Here is a 19,739-nt window from a genome sequence, read left to right as displayed (position 1 = left end):
TATTTATAAAAATAACTTTCAGCACTTAAAAGTTCTAAAAACACTTTATACATAAAAGTCACTTTTTTTAAGCCCATCCAAACAGGCTCATAGTCTTATTGCTACTGAAAAATACAAACTGCCTCCACATTTCAAGTGGGTAATCGACAATCACTGGATATCCATATTCACTTAGTCTCAAAGGCAGCATCTCAAGTCAAATAATGCGGCAGTAGCTGCTTAGAAAAACAATTTCACTCTAAACATAATGACGACTCAAAAAATAAGAAGCACCAAGGTCTAAACTTAAACATACTGTCAGTCGATTCGCTAAAACAAAACAACGAAAGCTAATAACACCTTCACATGCAGCTTCAAGAACTAAAATCATGAACACACCACTCATATTTGTGGTTACAGAGTTATCACCACAACGCAATTTGTGCACTTTCATGATATTGGCTATCCACCCTGAGAGTACTTGTTTAAATCATGAAATGAAATATCCTGCAAGTAATAAATAAAATCATATATAGTTAATGAGTAATGCAAATAAAATAATTCATGTGAGAAGTATTACTTATAAAAATTATACTAACTCTTAGGAGTTGAGATAGACTTCCATGAGATGATACTTGAGAGAATTCTGAAGAATGCCATAGCTAAAAATCTCCTTCTCCCAACACCTATCATGTAAAGAGAAAAGTAAGCTTTAACATAATACCGCACAAGGAATAAAATACAGTTTTTACGATATACCGTAGTCGTTGTGGAATCTGAGAATGGTGGACATGGTGCTTGAAGACCTGCAAGGTTATCTACATGCTGGACAGTTTGCGATGGAGGCGATTGAATCTTATTCTTCTTCCTGGCCTTTTCCAGAAAACTCTTTGGACGACTATTGGAGCGACGAGTTGATTGCTTCTTTTTTAACCCTGTCACCATTGTGACATTTGCTCTATCAACAAATACTGGTTCATCATGAAGAACTTCACTTGGAACTGATGGATTTTCATGAGACTCGTGTCTTTTTTTGATTTCCTTCAACTTTGAAATTACCTCATTTGCATACTTCGCAACCAATTCATATCCTTCTTTGGATTCTGAAGCTTCACTTGCAATTTCCACAAAGGTTTTGCATAAATGCCTGTACCTTGTACTAACTTCAACTTTTGGATCACTTCCCTCTGTAAAAGCTTTAATCACCATTTCAACCAAGTTAGTAACATCTTTTGTCCACCTTTTCATTATATAATGGTCGGGAATCTTATCCTTGACATTTAAAGTGTCCAGAATTTTTAGAGCATGACGACACAAAACACCCGAAAATTCAAACAATTTGCAACTGCAAGAAAGTACCTTTGTTGACTGATTCATGATTACTGCATGCTTCCTGCCACTTCCATGTGTGATAACATTGTATTTATAAAAATCTCCTTCATCGTGAAAGCTTTCTATTGAAACAAGTAATGATTTTTCCCACTGCTTCTCGAACAAATCAAATATGGTAGCAGTATATATATATATATATATATATCTAGCATGGATCAATAGAGGAAGTTTAACCTTTAAGACAGACGTTCATTGGGTCATGTCAAAATTTGGCTTGCTTTTGTTAGCACGCTTATCATCAACAGCTCTTTGAAAATGCTTAAAGAATTGTACAATATCTAAATCAGATTTCAAGTAGCCTCTTAGTGATCCGTTGAAACTTTCACTCAATTGTGTACTTTGCATACCGGCTGAAAACATATTTCTACCATATGCCATGGACCATTTTTCCCTTATAGCAAAGGTGTTTTTCAACCAACTGTTATCCTTAAGGTCATACTTCTCAAGCATTTCTTCCCATGCATTTAGAAAATCAGCTTCATACATGTAATCAAAAAGCAATTTGCTAAAATCACTCGAAAATGCTTTATGAGCTCTAAAGATATGGTTAAGATGTTTTAATGCGTTCTGTCCCAAGTGCCATATACATAGACGCTGACATGTTTGTTTCATCACTAAAGAGACTGCTAAACTAATTGCGGGATCTTGATCTGTGATGAATGTTTTTGGCTTATCTGCAGACATAGCTCCAAAAAATACATATGTTTCCACTGTGTGGCAACAAAAGAAGTCATTTAGTAAAAAAAGGAGTTCCGCTTAATAAGGTGAAGAGGTTTTATTGTGTCTTGGGATGTCCTTTATTCCAAGGTAGGAAGTTAGATTCAATACTTTGCTGATATGGCTATCAAAATTCTCAAAAATTAAACTCCTGAAATTATGGTAGACTATCCACCGGAGGAAAAATAATTTTGATCACTACAAAAAAGAGGCTAAAACCTCCGCGAATTGCAACTTTCGACCTCTGCAAATTACCCATTTTTTTGTAGTGTGTGCTCTCTGCTATGCCTGTACACCTTCTTGCCATTTGTCAACCTCCAAAAACTATGTTTAAACAAATGGAGTAGATTTTTACTAACTTTTTATGGGGTAATAATAAAGGTAAGCATAAATACCACTGGACAAATTGGCCTAGTCTATGCTTGCCTACTCTGGAAGGTGGTATTGGCATAAGATCTCTTTATGACATCTCTGAAGTCTTTTCTGCCAAGCTATGGTAAAAGAGTCTCTATGGGCTGACTTTTTGAAAGCTAATTATGCTAGAAGGATTCATCCTGTTGCTAGGAAATGGAGTTACACTCAATTTCATAACTGGAGATGGATGATGAAAATTAAGATATACGAAGATTGATCACATTATTTTATGGAGGGTTAATAAAGGCAATGCTAGTTCTTGGTGGATAAATGGTCTGGACTAGGTGATTTAGCTCAGTTTGGCGCTGCCAACACTTCTGTTGGAGGTATTATGTCTGAATATATTGTTGATGGTTCATGGAATGTTCAAAAGCTTAATTTTCAACTTCCTGAGCATGTGGTTGAGCATATTCTAAGAATTACTATTAACTCTTCTAGTCTTAATGACAATCCAGTTTGGACTGCTACTACAGATGGTAGATTTAGTTGTAAATCTACCTGGAATATTACCAGAAATGCTCAGAATCCCTCTCTAGTCAATAAGATGATGTGGCACAAAAAATCTCCCTTCAAAGTATCATTCTTACTTTGGAAAGTTTTCAAAAACAAAGTGGCAGTGGATTTGAATTTGAGGAAATTCAATGTGCATTTACCTTCCATTTGTTCTTGCTGTGTGAATCATGATCAGAAAGATGTATGCCACACCCTGAACTTGGGCCTGGACGTAACACAGTACCCAGTGACTAAGTACATGTAACCGAACGAACTAATTGACTAGCTGAATCAACATGTGATAACAAAACATATTGAATACGGAAATACTGAGCAAATTTTGAACATAACAAAGTTGCCAATCATGGGTAACATAAAAAGCATGCGACTCTGACTGACTACTACTCTAGTCTATGAAGCCTCTGAAAATACTGACTGTTTACCGGGACAAGGCCCCGGCATATATACCTATCTGTCTAAAATACTGAAAACATGACTGTAATAAGAATAACACCCTGAAGGAACTGGGGCTCACCGAGCAGCTGATACGAGAATCTTAGCGAGCCGATTCGTCATCCTATAAATCAATACGTACATCGTGAAATGCAGGCACCGGGCAAAAGGGACGTCAGTACATTTGAATTGTACTAGTATGTAAATCAACTGAATGAAAGAACTATAGGTGGGGTACTTGGGAAAGGACAGCCAAAATCAATAAACATGTATATAAAATTCAAAATTGATAACTGAAATGAACAAAAGAAGTAAAGTAATAGGTACTCCCTGCTTTGAGTATGAATCACCTATTTTACTGGATTTATAATCTAGGGCCTCGGCCAAGAATAAGTGCACAAATATGTGGCTTTGGACCAAGTAAATGCATCCAGCTATGGCCTCGGCCAAGTATACGTGCAGAAGTATGTGGCCTTGGCCAAGTGTGTGCATCAGTCGGTGGCTTCGGCCAAGTATACGTATACATAAGACTGTGCCCACGAGCAAAGATATAGGTGTTTAACATTCATCAACTTATATTAAGGAACTGAGAATCATACTGTGTAATGCATAACACTGGAATTTTTTAGTATTCTAAAGTATAATCTATACCTAGGTTGATAAATAGTACTTTTGATTTTGCTAGCAATTCTTTAACTAGATGCTTAAGTTCAATGGGAAGCAAAAAGTTTAATAATTTTTTTATTCATAATATGCTAAGAGTTCCAAGCCGCAAATAACTTAGCTTGTCGATTAATCGATACACCACCTGATAACCGCCCGATAATTGAACCCGATACAGAACAAACCGATCGATATCTTAATGGTTGGCTAGAGGATTAGCACATTCAAAAGTCGATAACCGATAAGCCAAACCGTTAAGCGTAATTATCTGCCCAATCTGCTCAATAAGCATCCCTACATACAACTAAGATTTTCTTATATGAATTTTATTGATATAGTAATTAATTATTACTTTATTCATTCATTAAATAAATCTAATAATAATAATAATAATAATAATAACAACAAAAATAATAATAATATTTATTATTATTATTATTATTATTATTATTATTATTATTTTATATTATATTAAGCCATCACCATTAAGTTGCCTAAGGTGTTGGGGGTTTGGCTTGACCCGTACCATGTTAGATTAATAAGATAAACTTATGATGACTAGAGGGGAACATGGAACCTTGCCTCTAGTCTACAGAAAAGAGATTGAGAATTCAATCTATAGGAAGGAATTAGACTACATAAAGTTCCTTCCTTCATCTAATTTATAAGTTATTAACTAACAAAGAAGTTACATTTCTCGAACCTTCTCCTAAAAGTAGGTATTTGAGGTTTATCCAACTGTATCAAACCCTTAACTTCTCTAGGGAGATCCTGATAATTAAGGTATACGTTTTTATTGCCACCAGTTGGAGCTTTTTTGCCAAAAAGCCAGCCACTTGATTGGCTTCCCGGAAACAGTGACTAACTTTTGCATTTGGTTCTTTCAGAATATTTGTAGTATCTTGAATGATGTTTTTCAATTTGAGATTGTTTGAACCTTTTTGATTGCTCATCTTGGTGATTATACCATTCAACTCAATGTCAATGTTGTTGAGTCCATTCTGTACACACCACCTGCTTCCATAATTTGTAGCCAAAGCTCCAAAATGGTTATTGCTAATGCAGTCCACAGGGACTGAAAAAGCCATGACGAAATCCCCCAGATCATTTATGGAACTCCTCCAATTCCCGTTTTGTTGTTGCCTCTAATGTAACTTAGATTAGTATTCAACTTGATCTTGCCTTCATCTGATTTTTTCCAATAAACAAGTAAGCATTTTACCACAGCTTTAAGCCTTTCAATATAGTCACACATATTGTACCAAAATCCCTCAGTAGGAACCTTTGGAAATATATTGTTCATCATTGCTTTGATGTTCAGTATGCATTGAGTGACCATATTGTATTGATAAAATCTTCTTTTGTCACCATATCTAAGAGAAGTCCATGCTTCCCAAATTTCTCAATATAAAGCAATGGGGGAAATCTGCAGTAACAATTTGTGCACTCTAATCTTTGGTTTGGTTTCCCACCATATCTGCAGAATTTCTTGATAGGTATTTTCTGATGTCTGATTCCAATAGTGCACCAATCTTATTCCACAAGCTGTCAGCAGTTTCACCCTCCATAAAAACATGTTGAATTGTCTTAGTTTGTGGGACAGTATAGCATAAGCAGTCAAAATCATCTTGATTCCCAAACGTTTCCCTGACTTCATTGAAAGGTAACTTGCCAAAGCACAGTCAAAAAAAAAAAAAAAAAAAAAAAAAAAAGAAAAAGGAAAATTTTAAAGGAACTGAGCTGTGCCAAATGTTGTTAAGACTAAGATTCTTCTGTGGACTTTATTCCAAGCACTTTTGTTGGTGTATTGCCCATCCTCTGAGTTATTCCATACTGCATGATCATCTAGGTCTCTATTTCCTAATGGTATAGTACTTATATTAACAGCAACCCGTCCTGGAACTGTATTATATAGCTTTTGGATATTCCAACTATTATTGTTAATGAAATCTTTCACCTTGAGTCTTGATGTTCTACCTCCATCTGATTAACAAAAATATGAGATGGTGGACATTATCTACCCACTGATCCCACCAGAAACTGCAATCTCCTCTGTTGATCTTCCATCACCCCTTTGTCCCTAGCCATAAGTAAAAACCTCCAAGCTTGAGAGTTTCCAGAGATCCATCTCTAACCAACATGATGTTTCTTGAGCAATACTTTGCAGTTAAGAAATCAGCCCCTAAAGAACTCTTGGATCTGAATTGCCACCATCTTTTCATTGTAAGAGTATATATCTACAATATCTTGCATGCTTCTTATACCAATTCCTGCTTCTTCCTTAGGAGAACACAGCTTATTCGAAGCACTCCAATGGTACTTATTCTTACCATCTTTAGTGCCCCAGAAGAAATTGCTAGTATGCTTCTCAGTAAGGTCAATTAAACCTACAAAAGAGTTAATAGCAGAGAGAATATATATAGGAAGAGATTGAATGACACTATTGATCAAAAATATCTATCACCACAAGAAAGCATACTCCCTTGCCATCCATTAAATCTGTTAATGATTTTAGCATTCATACTATCAAAGTATGCCAGTTTTTTCTTACCAATGTATATAGGGCAACCAAGATAAACAAAAGGAAAGTTTGTGTCCATTAAACCAAGAAAATAAATTTTAATTTGACTGAGCACGAAGTTTAATAATGTAAAGAAGAATTTTGAATGTCATTATCTTAAATTAAAGGAGTGTATAATATACCAAAAATATTTTTTGAATCTTTTAGTGTTAAACATGTCAGGTCATTCATATAAAAAAGTACTATCATTAAGGTCAAAGTATTAGAATTTAAAACTTACTAAATATAATAATATGACATTTTTTTTTGTATAAGATTTAAAATGAAAGTAATAAACATATAATGGAAGGGAAGGAGTATCATATAATAATATGATATTTTTTTTGTATAAGATTAAAATGAAAGTAATAAACATATAATGGAAGGGAAGGAGTATCTCATAGGAATTTTTTATCTATTGTTGATTTTAAATGGGGAAAACTTATACACAGAAATGATTTGAAAATGACCACTTAGTTATTTAATGTTCAGATTTTAAAACTATATCTTGATAATGTATTCAAATTTAGACAATCTTAGTTAATCAAAAATAGAAAAAGCCGTTATCACATCCAATTACAAGATCTTGATTTCTAAACTCGCTAAATACGATAATGGTAATAATTAAATTTGATATTTTTTTTTACATGGGTTCTTAGAGTAATCATGGTATTTTGTTAGATTTGGAGTCCACAATATATAAATTAACTAGTAATATCTCCAGTAGTGCGTTTCTTTTGATAAAAACATCTTCATAGTGGACTAGTAGTAGACTAGTAGATGTTCATATTAAGTTAATAGATGTATGCCATGTATTTATATATAAACTTCTTGCAAATTAATTGTGTTTAGATCATTCCACAAGTTGAATTGATTTGGCGTATACATTTTATGAATATGTATTTAATTCTTAAGTGCACTAGTATACTTATCCGCGCAAAGAAAAAAAGAGCGGAAAGAGATAATCGAAACAATTTTGGCTTTAAATTCTGATCATCTTAAATAGTGTCGAAGGAGCAGATGGGTAAAGGTGCATATATATATATATATATACACACATCTCCATACATGTTTTCAAAAGTGCATTATGCTATGATGCCCGAAGGGGCCACGAGCAAGGCGAAGGCATGCATTATGTACATATATATTCATGATGCATTAAAAGTTCATATGCATATACATGATCCGTAGTGTTGGTCACAGGTACAGATTGAGTCTGTTACTCTTTTATCATTCGAGTTGAGATATATTATTTCAGCTCTGTCTTACATACTCGGTACATTATTCGTACTGACGTCCCTTTGCCTGGGGGCGCTGCGTGCATGCCACGCAAGTGTATACAGGTGAGTAGAAGACATTGGCTATAGGATGTTCCCAGGCTATCAGCTAGATTGGTGAGCTCCATCTCAGTTCGGAGTGTTGCCGAGTCAAAGTACTTATGTTATGGTATCTCGTGTATGTTAGAGACTTTTGCAGACAGTGTCCTGTGGATAGTGTGTCGAGATGTCGACAGTTGTGTAAAGCGACCATGTAGGTCGATGTGTTTTTATGCTTTGTTTTTAAAGATTTTATTGTGACTAAAAGTTTTCTTTGAATTAATGATAAGCGAGAAGTGCCTGATTTGACGGAAGAGTTTTATTGAAAAAAAAATTCATGTTTTACCTGACGGAAGCGTCATTTCGTAAATTAAAGGTTCACAAAAAGTTGTGACTCATGGATGGAATGGTAGTATGGCACTCAACCGAGTAGGGTCTTGGGTGTCAGTCGCGGCCCTGCGGTTTGGGTTGTGACATTTTAATTAGTGGCAAATTACATATTTTGTGATAGAATTTTGTTGTCACTAAGTCGCATGTTGATTCTTCACTAATTGCTTATCTTATTAGTGACCATAAATTATTTGTCACTTATTGCTTAAGTTATTAGTGTCAAAAAATTAAGGTCACAATTAATTTAAAATTTTATGGCATAAAAATCATTCATACTTAGCTACAAAATATTTTTCGTCGCAAATAGTTGAATTATTCAACTACAAATTTTAAGTCGTCGTTATTCAAATCATTACATATTTTTGTGACAAAACTTTGTTGTCACTAAGTCACATGTTATTAGAGACAATAAATAATTCGTCACTAATTGCTTATATTATTAGTGACAAAAATTAAGGTCAGAATTAAATATAAAATTTCATGGCTAAAGCTTACGACATTTAAATACAAACTCTAATTTGTCGCTATTGTAAGAATATACCTTTTGTGATGAATTTTTTTTCGTATCCAAAATTTAACTAATTTAAAGACAAATATAGATTTGTCACAAATTGGGTAGATTATTAGTGACAAAATAATGTGTCAGTGATAATTTAGATTCGTGGCTATTGTTACTCAATAAATGGCGCCAACTCATTTTTCGGTGGGAAACTTAAGTAGACAAATTTTTGCAACGAAAATTTGTGTTTCGTCACTGAAAGTATGTGACTCGCGTATTTAAAGACGAAATTTAATTTTCATCACAAAAGGTGAACAATTAGTGACGAATTTTGTGTTGTAGCTAATAATTTCGTAGCTAAATATCATATTTGTTGTAGTGGCTAGTATGTCTGAAGTGAGTACGCATGCAAAAGACTTTTAAAACGGGCACAAATTTAATACTGGCGGCCAAGTCTGGTATCCGCGCACTTCCCCTACATCGCTCCACCAAAATACATAAAAAAAGACACGAATCGAAAGTAACTTATTTGAATGACAATTATATCACATACAACAATGTAAAGCAATATGAAGATCAGTTGTCAAATTAATTAGTTGAACTAGAAGAGATAACTTGACAACAAGTATCCGTTAACATGTGGTCAAAAGGTATAAAACATATTACTATAATCCTGTTACCTCCATCAAGAAACCAACGGTACAATTTACTTATGGCGATTCCCATATATGATTCACGCTACCTTAATGATTTTACGAAACACACGTATTTGAACTCCTTTTTGCCTACATGTTACTACTTAGTGTAATCTTTTAAATTCACTTCACTTACATTCTGCTACTAATATCATAGGGTTTAATTACTTCTAGCAAATATGATGCTTTGTTCTCAATCATAGGTTGCCGTTGCCCCATTCCCCAAGAAAATGTCTTCTTGTGGTAGGAAGAGGGACTCCTCTCAAGTTTCAGATAGTTCCAATGATTCTGATGTTGCGATGTTGGAAAAAGATAACAAACAACTCCGAGCCGCGATGCTGAAGAAACGTTTTGCTAATGTAATTATCAAAGCGGAACAAGAAGTTCTTGGTAGAGGTTGCGATGAACAACAGATGAAGAAGAAAAAAGAGGACTGTGAAAAACAGTTTGGGGAATTAGAGACGGGAAAGTTAATGATGCAGCGCCAAAGAGAAAGAGAAGCTGCGAGGATTGCAATAGAAAGCATTAAAAGGACAGTGGAGTTCGATGATGATATGAAAGCGGAAAGAGAATTCTTGATAATAATTGGCGCTACCTGAATATGTATAATGTATGTGTCTAGGATTGGAGTGCTAATTAGTTATTGCAGGCCTGAATATGATGGCCTATTATATCAATATCGTTGGCCTAGTACAGTTTGCCTGTCTTTCCAGTTCATTGTAGCGGAATCAAGTTATAACGATGAATATATTCGAATTGAAGAAACAGTATGATGAAATCTTCTCAAATATAACTAGGTCGTTTGATCCTAATTCTACAGATTTAGGGTATATGTAGCGAAGTAGTGACATTAATTTAGAACGAACGACAAAACAATTGATTATTTATATAACAGAACTACGTTGGACTTGATCCTCCTAAAAAGTTTTAGTATTAGTTGAGAGAACCAGGCAACTTGTGAACAGGATAAGGAAATTTTGGGAAGAAAAACGAGTAACAATTTGGAAATTGTTTTAATTGAATCTTTGAAGTGAATGGAACAATTAGGATTTGTAGATGAAGGGGTTTGTCTCAAGAAGACGAAGAGGAAAGCGGGTGGGTGGGGGGTGTGGTTGAGGGTTTGCAAATGAAGAAGAAGGGAGAGTGAGGGTGGAGGGGTGGATGGGAGATTACAAAAATTATGTATTTTGCAATTAAAAAAAGAAAAAGAAGTAAGTAAATAAATAATAACCAAAACCCGCCTCTTTTTGTAAGATGGTATTAAATTTACGTTTTAAATGTGTACGGAAGAAGGGGGGGGGGGGGGTAATATGTTGCCCCACTAGTTGGAGTGTGAATCGACATTTCAGGTATAGTTCAAGGTGCAATCCATATCTTTTCCCATATTTATATATAAACTTCTAGTAAATTAATTAATCATGATTAGATCATTTAATCACAACAAGTTGAATTGATTTGGTGTATACATTCTATGATCAAGTATTTAGTTCTTAAAGTGCCTTTGGTATATTTGCTCGCGCGATGCACAGTTCATTTCAAAGAAAAAAAGAGATAATAGAAACAATCTTGACTTCAAATTCTGATGACCTTGAATAGTATTAACAAAATAAGAAATTATACTAACACAACATATATCGTAATAACACAAAAGAAGTGAACCCCAAAAAACTTGAATTCATCATATATAAAAAATCGTAATGACGCCCATAGTTCATGCGGTTTTCTATTCTACACAATCTGAAATGATTTGTGTTCCAATAGTAGAGATTTCAAATGGTTTAGTTTCAAGAATCTGTGTCTATAAAATAGAAATAGAAAACTGTTTTACACCGGAAATATATACAATACGAAAAACAACTTGTATAAATGATGAAAACAAAATTGAAATCTGACGTTTAACTAAAGAATCACTAACGACTTCGAGTATTTTATAAGCATTTGACTGGTGGTTGAAGTCATTGGGATCCAACTTTTCATAGATCAATTCCAGTTATATAGTTACCTATATTCTATATCAAGCCCTCAACATGCTAACATATTTAACTAATAACAAATTAACTTAAGGATTTTAAAACATAAAGGATTAAACATTTTATTTTCCAAAATGTTGCAATGTGTGTATCTTGGTATCTCTTTGTCCATTCCATCAACACTACTTTAAGACACACTTGGGATGACAATAATGTTACATTAGTAATTACAAACACAACATTAAAATAAAAATAAAAATTTAGTATTGTCCTAATAATTAAGATATGATTTCTTATTAAAATATTGTTGAGAAACTCAGTAAAACAATGTCGCATATCGAAACAACTTGAGTATGAAATGTCTTAAAGAATACGCCTTTACACTTCTTGTGTTTTGTAGTCGTAGACTGACAATTCTAAAACTCTACCATTGAAAAAATGGTGACGACACAAGTCATGAGTCTATTTGATCCCTCGAGTGAACTCTGAATTATCTATTTTTAAGCATGAACTCTGAATTATCTATTTTTAAGCAATTATTTTTGATGTTCATAAGATGAATGCCGTTTATCAATCGACGAATGAGTTCATTAATCTTGTTGTTCCATTTCATATATACTTACTAGTCCATCTAGAATATGTTATTGAAGCAAATAAACTTATTCCAGTAAAAGAAAAATCAACTAATAATGACAAATTCATATTTATTTATAACACAACCACTTAGGTGGTATTTCGAAAATCATCCCTCTATAACACAAATTCATGTTCATATCCATATAAAAATTGGCACCTGCTAGAATACTCTATATTCAACTTTGTAAAAAAAAAAAAAAAAAAAACCTTCTCCAACAATAAACAACATTCACACTATTTTATTTATGCAGTATCTGTAATTGACTTATAATTTAGCCCCACTGTGACATATACGATAATCGACTTATAATTTTTCATTTCAATTTCTCCAACAAATGAAAACTGCAATGCTTCAATCAATTATTATCATGTTTTTATTTGATAGATACATGCAAGAAAAGGAAGTATTTCGGAAAAGTAGCTTCCATTTTTTTGTTGCATCAATTATTCCACTATCACCAGGTTTTAAATCAATAATTGCTTTTTCAATTTTGATTCTTTTTCTCTTTGCCAATGCACATGAAATATGACCGGGTTACCTATGCTTGTACCGTACGATTGGAAAGCTCTTTTTGCTTTGTAGCTTGCCGTCAAGCAGGGGACTTTTAACTGCAATAATCCATATTCAAAAGTGAAATCATCACTTTTATGATAATTTATATTGGTATATATTGCTTTTGCAATAAGTGAAAGTTAAAACATATAGGAGTAATAAAGATATGCTATCAACATTTTCCTGCCAAAATGGCATAAAGTATCATCAATTGGCTGGGACAATTGATCGGCTATATATAATTTTCTAATCCAGTGAATCTAAAAAATATTGAGAACTACCATAAAAATACATTTTTAATGAATCTAAAAACTATAACAAATTACCATAAAAATACAGATTTATTTAATATTTTGATTTTAAAAGTGTATATATTTAGCTTCTATTATGGTATGAAATTTACCATGTATAATATTAGTAAGACAAAAATGATTGAAGTTCAGGCAAAATGACTAAACGTCAGCTATATGCACCTGAAGTAAGGCAAAAATGACTGAATTTCAGTATTTGACTCAATTAAGTCGAAGCAGTGAGACAAAAATGACTAAACTTCAGACATATGTGCCTGAACTTCAGCAGCATGAAACTTCAGACTTTGTTAAGACTAACTTCAGATACAGTACGTCTGAAGTGGATACACGTGCAAAAGACTTTTAAAAACGTGGACAAATTTAATAATGGCACAAAAAACGGATATCCGTGTACTTGCCCTACATTTCCCCGCCAAAAAACTTTTAAAAAGGACACAAACCGACAAAAAAAAAATTGTAAAGTAAAAAGAAGATCAGTTATGAAATTACTTGAACTAGAAGAAATAACTTAACAACAAGTATCCCTTAAAATGTGGGCAAAGCACATCAAATGCACCCCGAATGTTATAGCCCGTACTTTGTACATTCGGATATTTCGAGGTAGTCGTGGAATGTTAAGGGCAAGGTCTGATATGAAAATTTTGCCTAAATGGAAGAAATGATATGTTCTAGTATATTGAGGGTTTTGAAGTAAAACAAAAGTTGAAAGTGAAGTTCGGGAAGTCTAGTTCCCAACGCAAATGCAAAGACCTCAATCGACATCGGGGGGTAAGGAGATATGAACATTACAATTTTGAGGGGCAAGCCAAGAAAACGGTCTGCGCGAACGCGCAGCCGAGTGGGCGCAAACGCGCTTGCGGCAAAAAAAGCGGCGATACAGCGCGAACGTGCCCCCACGTAGTGCGAACGCGGAACAAAAATTTGAGAATCATGTTCGGAATGAAGGTTGTGCTATAAGAAGGTAATAGCAACCTATACGTGACATTTGGAGACCATATGAGGTGAATTGGTTCATATGATGCTAAGTTCTCGTTATCGCTCGCCAAGTGGGGCCCACACGTCGGAGCGTTATAAAAGACATATGAATAGACGTATGAGTGGTACATGGAAGGTTGAGAAAGTCCTAAGAAGGACCCATAAGCCAAAAATGAGTGTAAGCCCTCCAAAAGGACGATTTAAGGGAACGTTCCGGATGATCCGACTTGGAGGGGAAAACGGCATTGTAAGTTTGGAATTTGGGAGCACCCCTAGAAATAAAAGTTGTCGATAATTGCAAGAGCTTTCCAACCATAGGTCGTGGGCCCTCACACGATATCGGGATCAAAAGTTATGACCATTTCTTGAACGAAGGTCCAGCGAAAAAAAAGGTTCGAGGCGCGAACGCGCCAGAAGCGCGAACGCGGCGACCACTTTTCAGACGGTTCGGCAGATTCAAACACGTTATAAAAAGGGGTAAACCCCCTTATTTTCAGGCCAAACACCCCTAAATACTCTCCAAAATCGGGAGAGTTTTCCCCAACCCTTCCAAACCAAATTTTAGCCCAAACCGTGTATAATTTCCCAATTCCGGTCGGGATAGCGGATAGTTTTCGGCTGTAATCGTATAACGACGTGTGGTGGCCTAAATTTAGCATGGAAAAGTGGATATTGAGCAATATTAAAGGGATAAAGGTATGAATTTCTTTCTATTTGTATTAATACCGATTTATTTACGAAGGAAGTGTGATTAAATGATTGTACCGAGTTAAATAGTTATGAAAGTTGGAAAACGGCGTGGGGGCGGTTTATGAGATATTTTGGAGATGGAAACATTATAATTGATGTTGGTATTGTTGTTGTTGATGTTGGTTTGGGCCGAGCCATATTCTCGGGACGGTGTATTTACGGGGAGATCTTTGTCGAAATTTTGGCGAGAATATAAGTGAATTTATTTGAAAAATTGAGACAAGTGAATAACAATGGATTAAATGATTGTGTGAATTCTTTTGTATGTAGATTAACAAGTTTGGACAAATAAGCATAGCTAGTCGGTCGCGGCACAGGTATGTAAGGCTTACCCTTTCTTTCTCTTGGCATGTCCTAGATGTGATAGGTTATGATTGGAACCTCGGAGATGATTCTACTCTTAGAAATCCGAGCTTATTTTGTTCTTGTTTCATTCAATGGAATTGAATTAGATACTTTATGTGTTGTTGGAAAAATAACTTAAACATCTTTAACTTTCACAAATGGAACCAAACTACTTTAAGACCTTCACAGGTGGTTCCATAAAGCTTAACGTCCGTAATTTTTCGTACGCCACCTCGACTTGATCCGAGGTGGGCCCACAATTCCCGAGACCTAACTATATTGCTCTATTTGGCCGATTTTCGTACAATAATTAAGGGTAAACTTTTGGCTATCATTCCGAGTTTGTTATGATTCGTATGTATTCTACGGTATAAGTATCCGGAAATTCGATACAAGTGTTTTGCTTTGACTATTCGATATAAATATTCCGATATAAGTACTTTGATATAAGCATTTCGACGTAAGTATTTTGATACAAGTGTCTCCGACACAAGTCTATGATACAAGTATTTTGATATGAATATTTTGATATATGTAATCCGATATGAGTATTCGCTACGAGTATTCGATATAAGTATTGTGATGTAAGAGTTCGATATAAGTATTCGACATTAGCATTCGACATGAATATTCCGATATAAGTATTCGGTAAAAGTATTTTGATGCGGATATGTAATACGATATAAGGATCCTAATGTGAGTAATCTGTTATGAATAATTTGCTACGAACATTCTGATAGGAATATCTTCTGTAACTCTGATGTTTTGGTTGTCAGACGACAGGAAGTATGATTGTTCTATTGAGTCTTCGGATGTTGGTGAGTGTGTGTGTGTGCTTCTGTCGGGTCTGGATATGTGCGCATATGGTTTCGAATTTTAGTATGTGTGCATATGGTTTCTCACGACTCTGCTCGTGCATGTCTGAGTATGTCTCCTTTCACTGAGTCCCTTATTGAAGGGCTAGGACATGTTCTCGTGCGTATTTCACTGCATTGTTCACCGAGACCCACCAGTAGAGGGCCGAGACATGTTATATGATGATGGTGCCAGATCCGGACCAGATCCCCTGTCACACCCCGACCTTACTAGGGTGTGATGGGCACCCGACCCTCCTCAGAGTCGAGCGAACCCTTAAGCGTTCGCGTTACTAAAACCTGTCATTTCAAAAACTTTTAAGAAACATGAAACTTTCAAAATAGAGATCCTTCGTTTTTATACGATTATGAAAACCAAATAGCGTGATCGATCACATAACTTTTACCACTGACAACATCTGAAAATACACACTCTTTTAACATCTCTAACTGATTCGCGCCCCTCGACACCCAATCCACAGGACACTGTCTACAAAGTCTCTAGGATATACAACTACCATGACATAAGTACTTGACTCGGCAACACTCCGAATCGAAATGGAGCTCGCCAATCCCGCGAGAACAACTACTAGCAAAGTCTTCTCTTCATGGGGCGCACACGTGGCATGAAACGCAGCCCTCCGAAGAAGCGGAGGGTCACATACGGAATATGTACTGAGTATGTAAAGCGATAACAAATAATAACCATAGCTTAATTTAGAAGAGAAGAAATCACAATCAAGCTCATTACCTGCAGCCCTCGCTGGAGGAAACACAAATGTACACATGGGGTCTTAAAACAATCTTTAAGTAAATAATGCGAGTGAACACACGTTCTTTAAGCATACACGATATAAGTACAAGGGTACACCAGTTCTAGAATGCACAATCTAAATATAGTATCACAACAGTCCCCGCCGGACAGCGCTTCCGGCGTAGGAATGATGGCCCGCTTCGGGCATTGCCGCTTCCGGCATAATAATGATGATGGCCCGCTTCGGGCATTGCCGCTTCCGGCATAATAATGATGATGGCCCCTTCGGGCATTTCGCTTCCGGCATAATAATGATGATGGCCCCGCCGGGCATTGCCGCTTCCGCATAATAATAATGATGGTTCCTTCGGGCGTGCCGCTTCCGGCATAATAATAAATGATGGCCCCGCCGCACTTTCGGATAATAATAATGATGGCCCGCTTCGGGCATTGCCGCATAATAATAATGATGGTAATGTAAACATAAGTAGTAAATGAGATGAAATAGTAAAATCTCACACCCCTTTCGGAGTGATTTTTGAAAATAGCACGCTCAGACATAAGCTGAGGCCATCGCACCCCCTTCGGAGTGGTTTTAGAAAGTCTAAGTATTAAAATCTCACACCCCCGTCGGAGTGGTTTCTTTTTAAAAAAAAAGTCAATTTTATGTTTCTTTGTACAAAACTAGTTCTTTAAAAACCATTGGTGAACCACAAACGCGTTTCCGAAGCCATTTTTGGAAAACCGAAGCAATAATTATATTAGTAACGTTGTTACACCGCAAAGTATATTATAGAACATTATGAGGTAGTTAAACAACTGTCCTTTGGTAGTCGGGACAACCCCCAAAAGTTTCGTAATTATTGTACACAATAAGTCAAATGGAGCAATACAAAAGGTCTCGAGCATTGTGGACCCACCTCGGGTCAAGTCAAGGTGGCGTACGTAAATTTCGTACATTGAGCTTTACGGAGTCATTATGATAGTTTTAGTGCAATTCGGTCTTAGTTGGGCAAGACGTAAGTGTTTAAGCACTTATTTCATTGAAGCACAAGAAATTTGATTCAATTATTGAATGAAAAAGGGTCAAATCCAAACTCGATTTCTAAGCATAGAATCATCCCCGAGGCTTATATCCAAACCTATTAGGTCTAAGACATGCCAAAAGAAGGAAAGGTGAAGCCTTACATACCTTTTTCCGTCTCTTACGCTTCTCCAAATCCAAGTTGAAAACTCTCCAAAATCTATAAATGGTCACGTTGCAAACATTGATTAGAGCCTTTAGAAATTCAATCTTGAATTAACATTTGTCTACAAAAATTTCGGCAGCATTTCCCCGCAAATGCGCCATCCCGAGAATTCAACTCGGCCAAAAATACAACAACAAACCCGAGAATGAAACTCGGCCACATTATCAATGACAATACTAATAATTTTTGCCAACGACATTAACAATCAAGTCGAGAATATTACAAACAACTTCTACCTCAACTTCTCACTTTCAAACTAATGTCAACATTTTCATATTCCTTTACTAATTCAAGACCATTCGAATACAATTCGGAAGTATTTCATATCGTTTTACAAAATATACAAAAATTCCACCAAAATCCATAATTCACCCGAAAACTCCTCAACTTTCCTAGAACAATTTTTAATGCATTTCTCGCTTCCAAATTCATAACCTATCCCAACAACACACATCAACAACAATCAAATTACTACATAGAAATTTATTCAATTGTTCCATACTCATACCCCATTCGGCCACCCTCCACATTTCCAACCTCAAGCAAATTCATTAAACTTTCATTTCCAATATAGAGTTCACAACAACCACAACTAGAATACTACATAAAATTAACTCATATTTGTCTACACAACAACACATGTACACGGCCACATGCATATGTATGCATTCATCATGCAACCTTCCATACTTTCATTAATTCTATCCATTTCTACACACCACAACATAAACAAACCTTTCATAACATATAAAAGAGAATGAAATCTTACCTTTTCCTTCAACTTTCTTCACTTGGCTAGAATGCGGAAACGGCGAAACGAACGACTTATCTTCCGAAACAATTATACCACGTTGTAGAGGACCCTTGAATTAGTAGGAATACATGAAGAAAAGAATTTTTGGGACAAGATTTCATGGGGGCAAAATTGCCCCACCTTGGCCGAACCTAGGCCTTTTGTTGCTCTTCTTCTTTTTGTTTTTCTTTCTCCAAATTTCTAGAGCTTTTTATGGAGAATATGACTAATATGTCATATATATATATAACTCCTCCAAGCATGTGAGGGGCACCTGCCTCCTTCCTTCATTTTTTTTTCTAGAATTTTCTTTCTTTTTCTTGAACTTTTCTTTTAATTCACAAAGATGACCACTTAGCTTGCTCCATAAGCTTCATCCATATAAGAGTGGGACCCACATATACATGCACATGCACATACACACATGGCCAAGCCTTGGCTTGGTCTAGGAATTTCAAAACAATTTTTGTAAACTTCCCATTTTACCCCTAGCCTTCCTCGATATTCTCATACTACCAATGTTCGTAAATAATATTTATAACCAACTTGTACATTAAAATAATTCTTGAAAATGATCTTGTCCTTAACTTACCACGACTTTCTCGAATTATCCGAATGTATGAAATACGGGATATAACATCCCCTCTACCGAGTCCCTTATTGAAGGGCCGGGACACGTTATCACGAGTCCCCTCGCGGCCGGGACACGTTACATGCATACATGACGGTTGATGTTGGAATATATGATTTTATTCACCGAGTCCCTCGCTCGAGGCGGGACACGTTATGCATATGTGATATATTCACCGGAGTCCCTCACTCGAGGGCGGGACACGTTATTTGTACATGTGATGTATTCATGGATCGGGGTGCACGTTCCGCGACAATACACGGTATGATGTTCTACGAGTATGCATGCATGGGTACGTATACGCATATGTGGTACATGATATTGGCATACGCAACGATTACATCTAC

At 35.7% G+C, this 19,739-nt stretch overlaps 1 protein-coding gene across 1 annotated transcript; it reads right to left on the bottom strand.

Annotated features, from left to right (window-relative positions):
- Positions 1 to 573: 573 nt before the first annotated feature.
- On the bottom strand, positions 574 to 1,356 carry LOC132066069 (protein FAR-RED IMPAIRED RESPONSE 1-like). Its single transcript, XM_059459459.1, has one exon. The coding sequence runs from the start codon at positions 1,354 to 1,356 to the stop codon at positions 574 to 576; it is 783 nt and encodes a 260-aa protein (XP_059315442.1).
- Between the last annotated feature and the right edge of the window lie 18,383 nt (positions 1,357 to 19,739).

The sequence above is a fragment of the Lycium ferocissimum genome, chromosome 8, assembly GCF_029784015.1.
Source record: "Lycium ferocissimum isolate CSIRO_LF1 chromosome 8, AGI_CSIRO_Lferr_CH_V1, whole genome shotgun sequence".
NCBI classification, from domain to species: domain Eukaryota; kingdom Viridiplantae; phylum Streptophyta; class Magnoliopsida; order Solanales; family Solanaceae; genus Lycium; species Lycium ferocissimum.
Note: the sequence above shows the minus strand (reverse complement) of the source record. Positions and strands in the feature narration are given on the sequence as shown.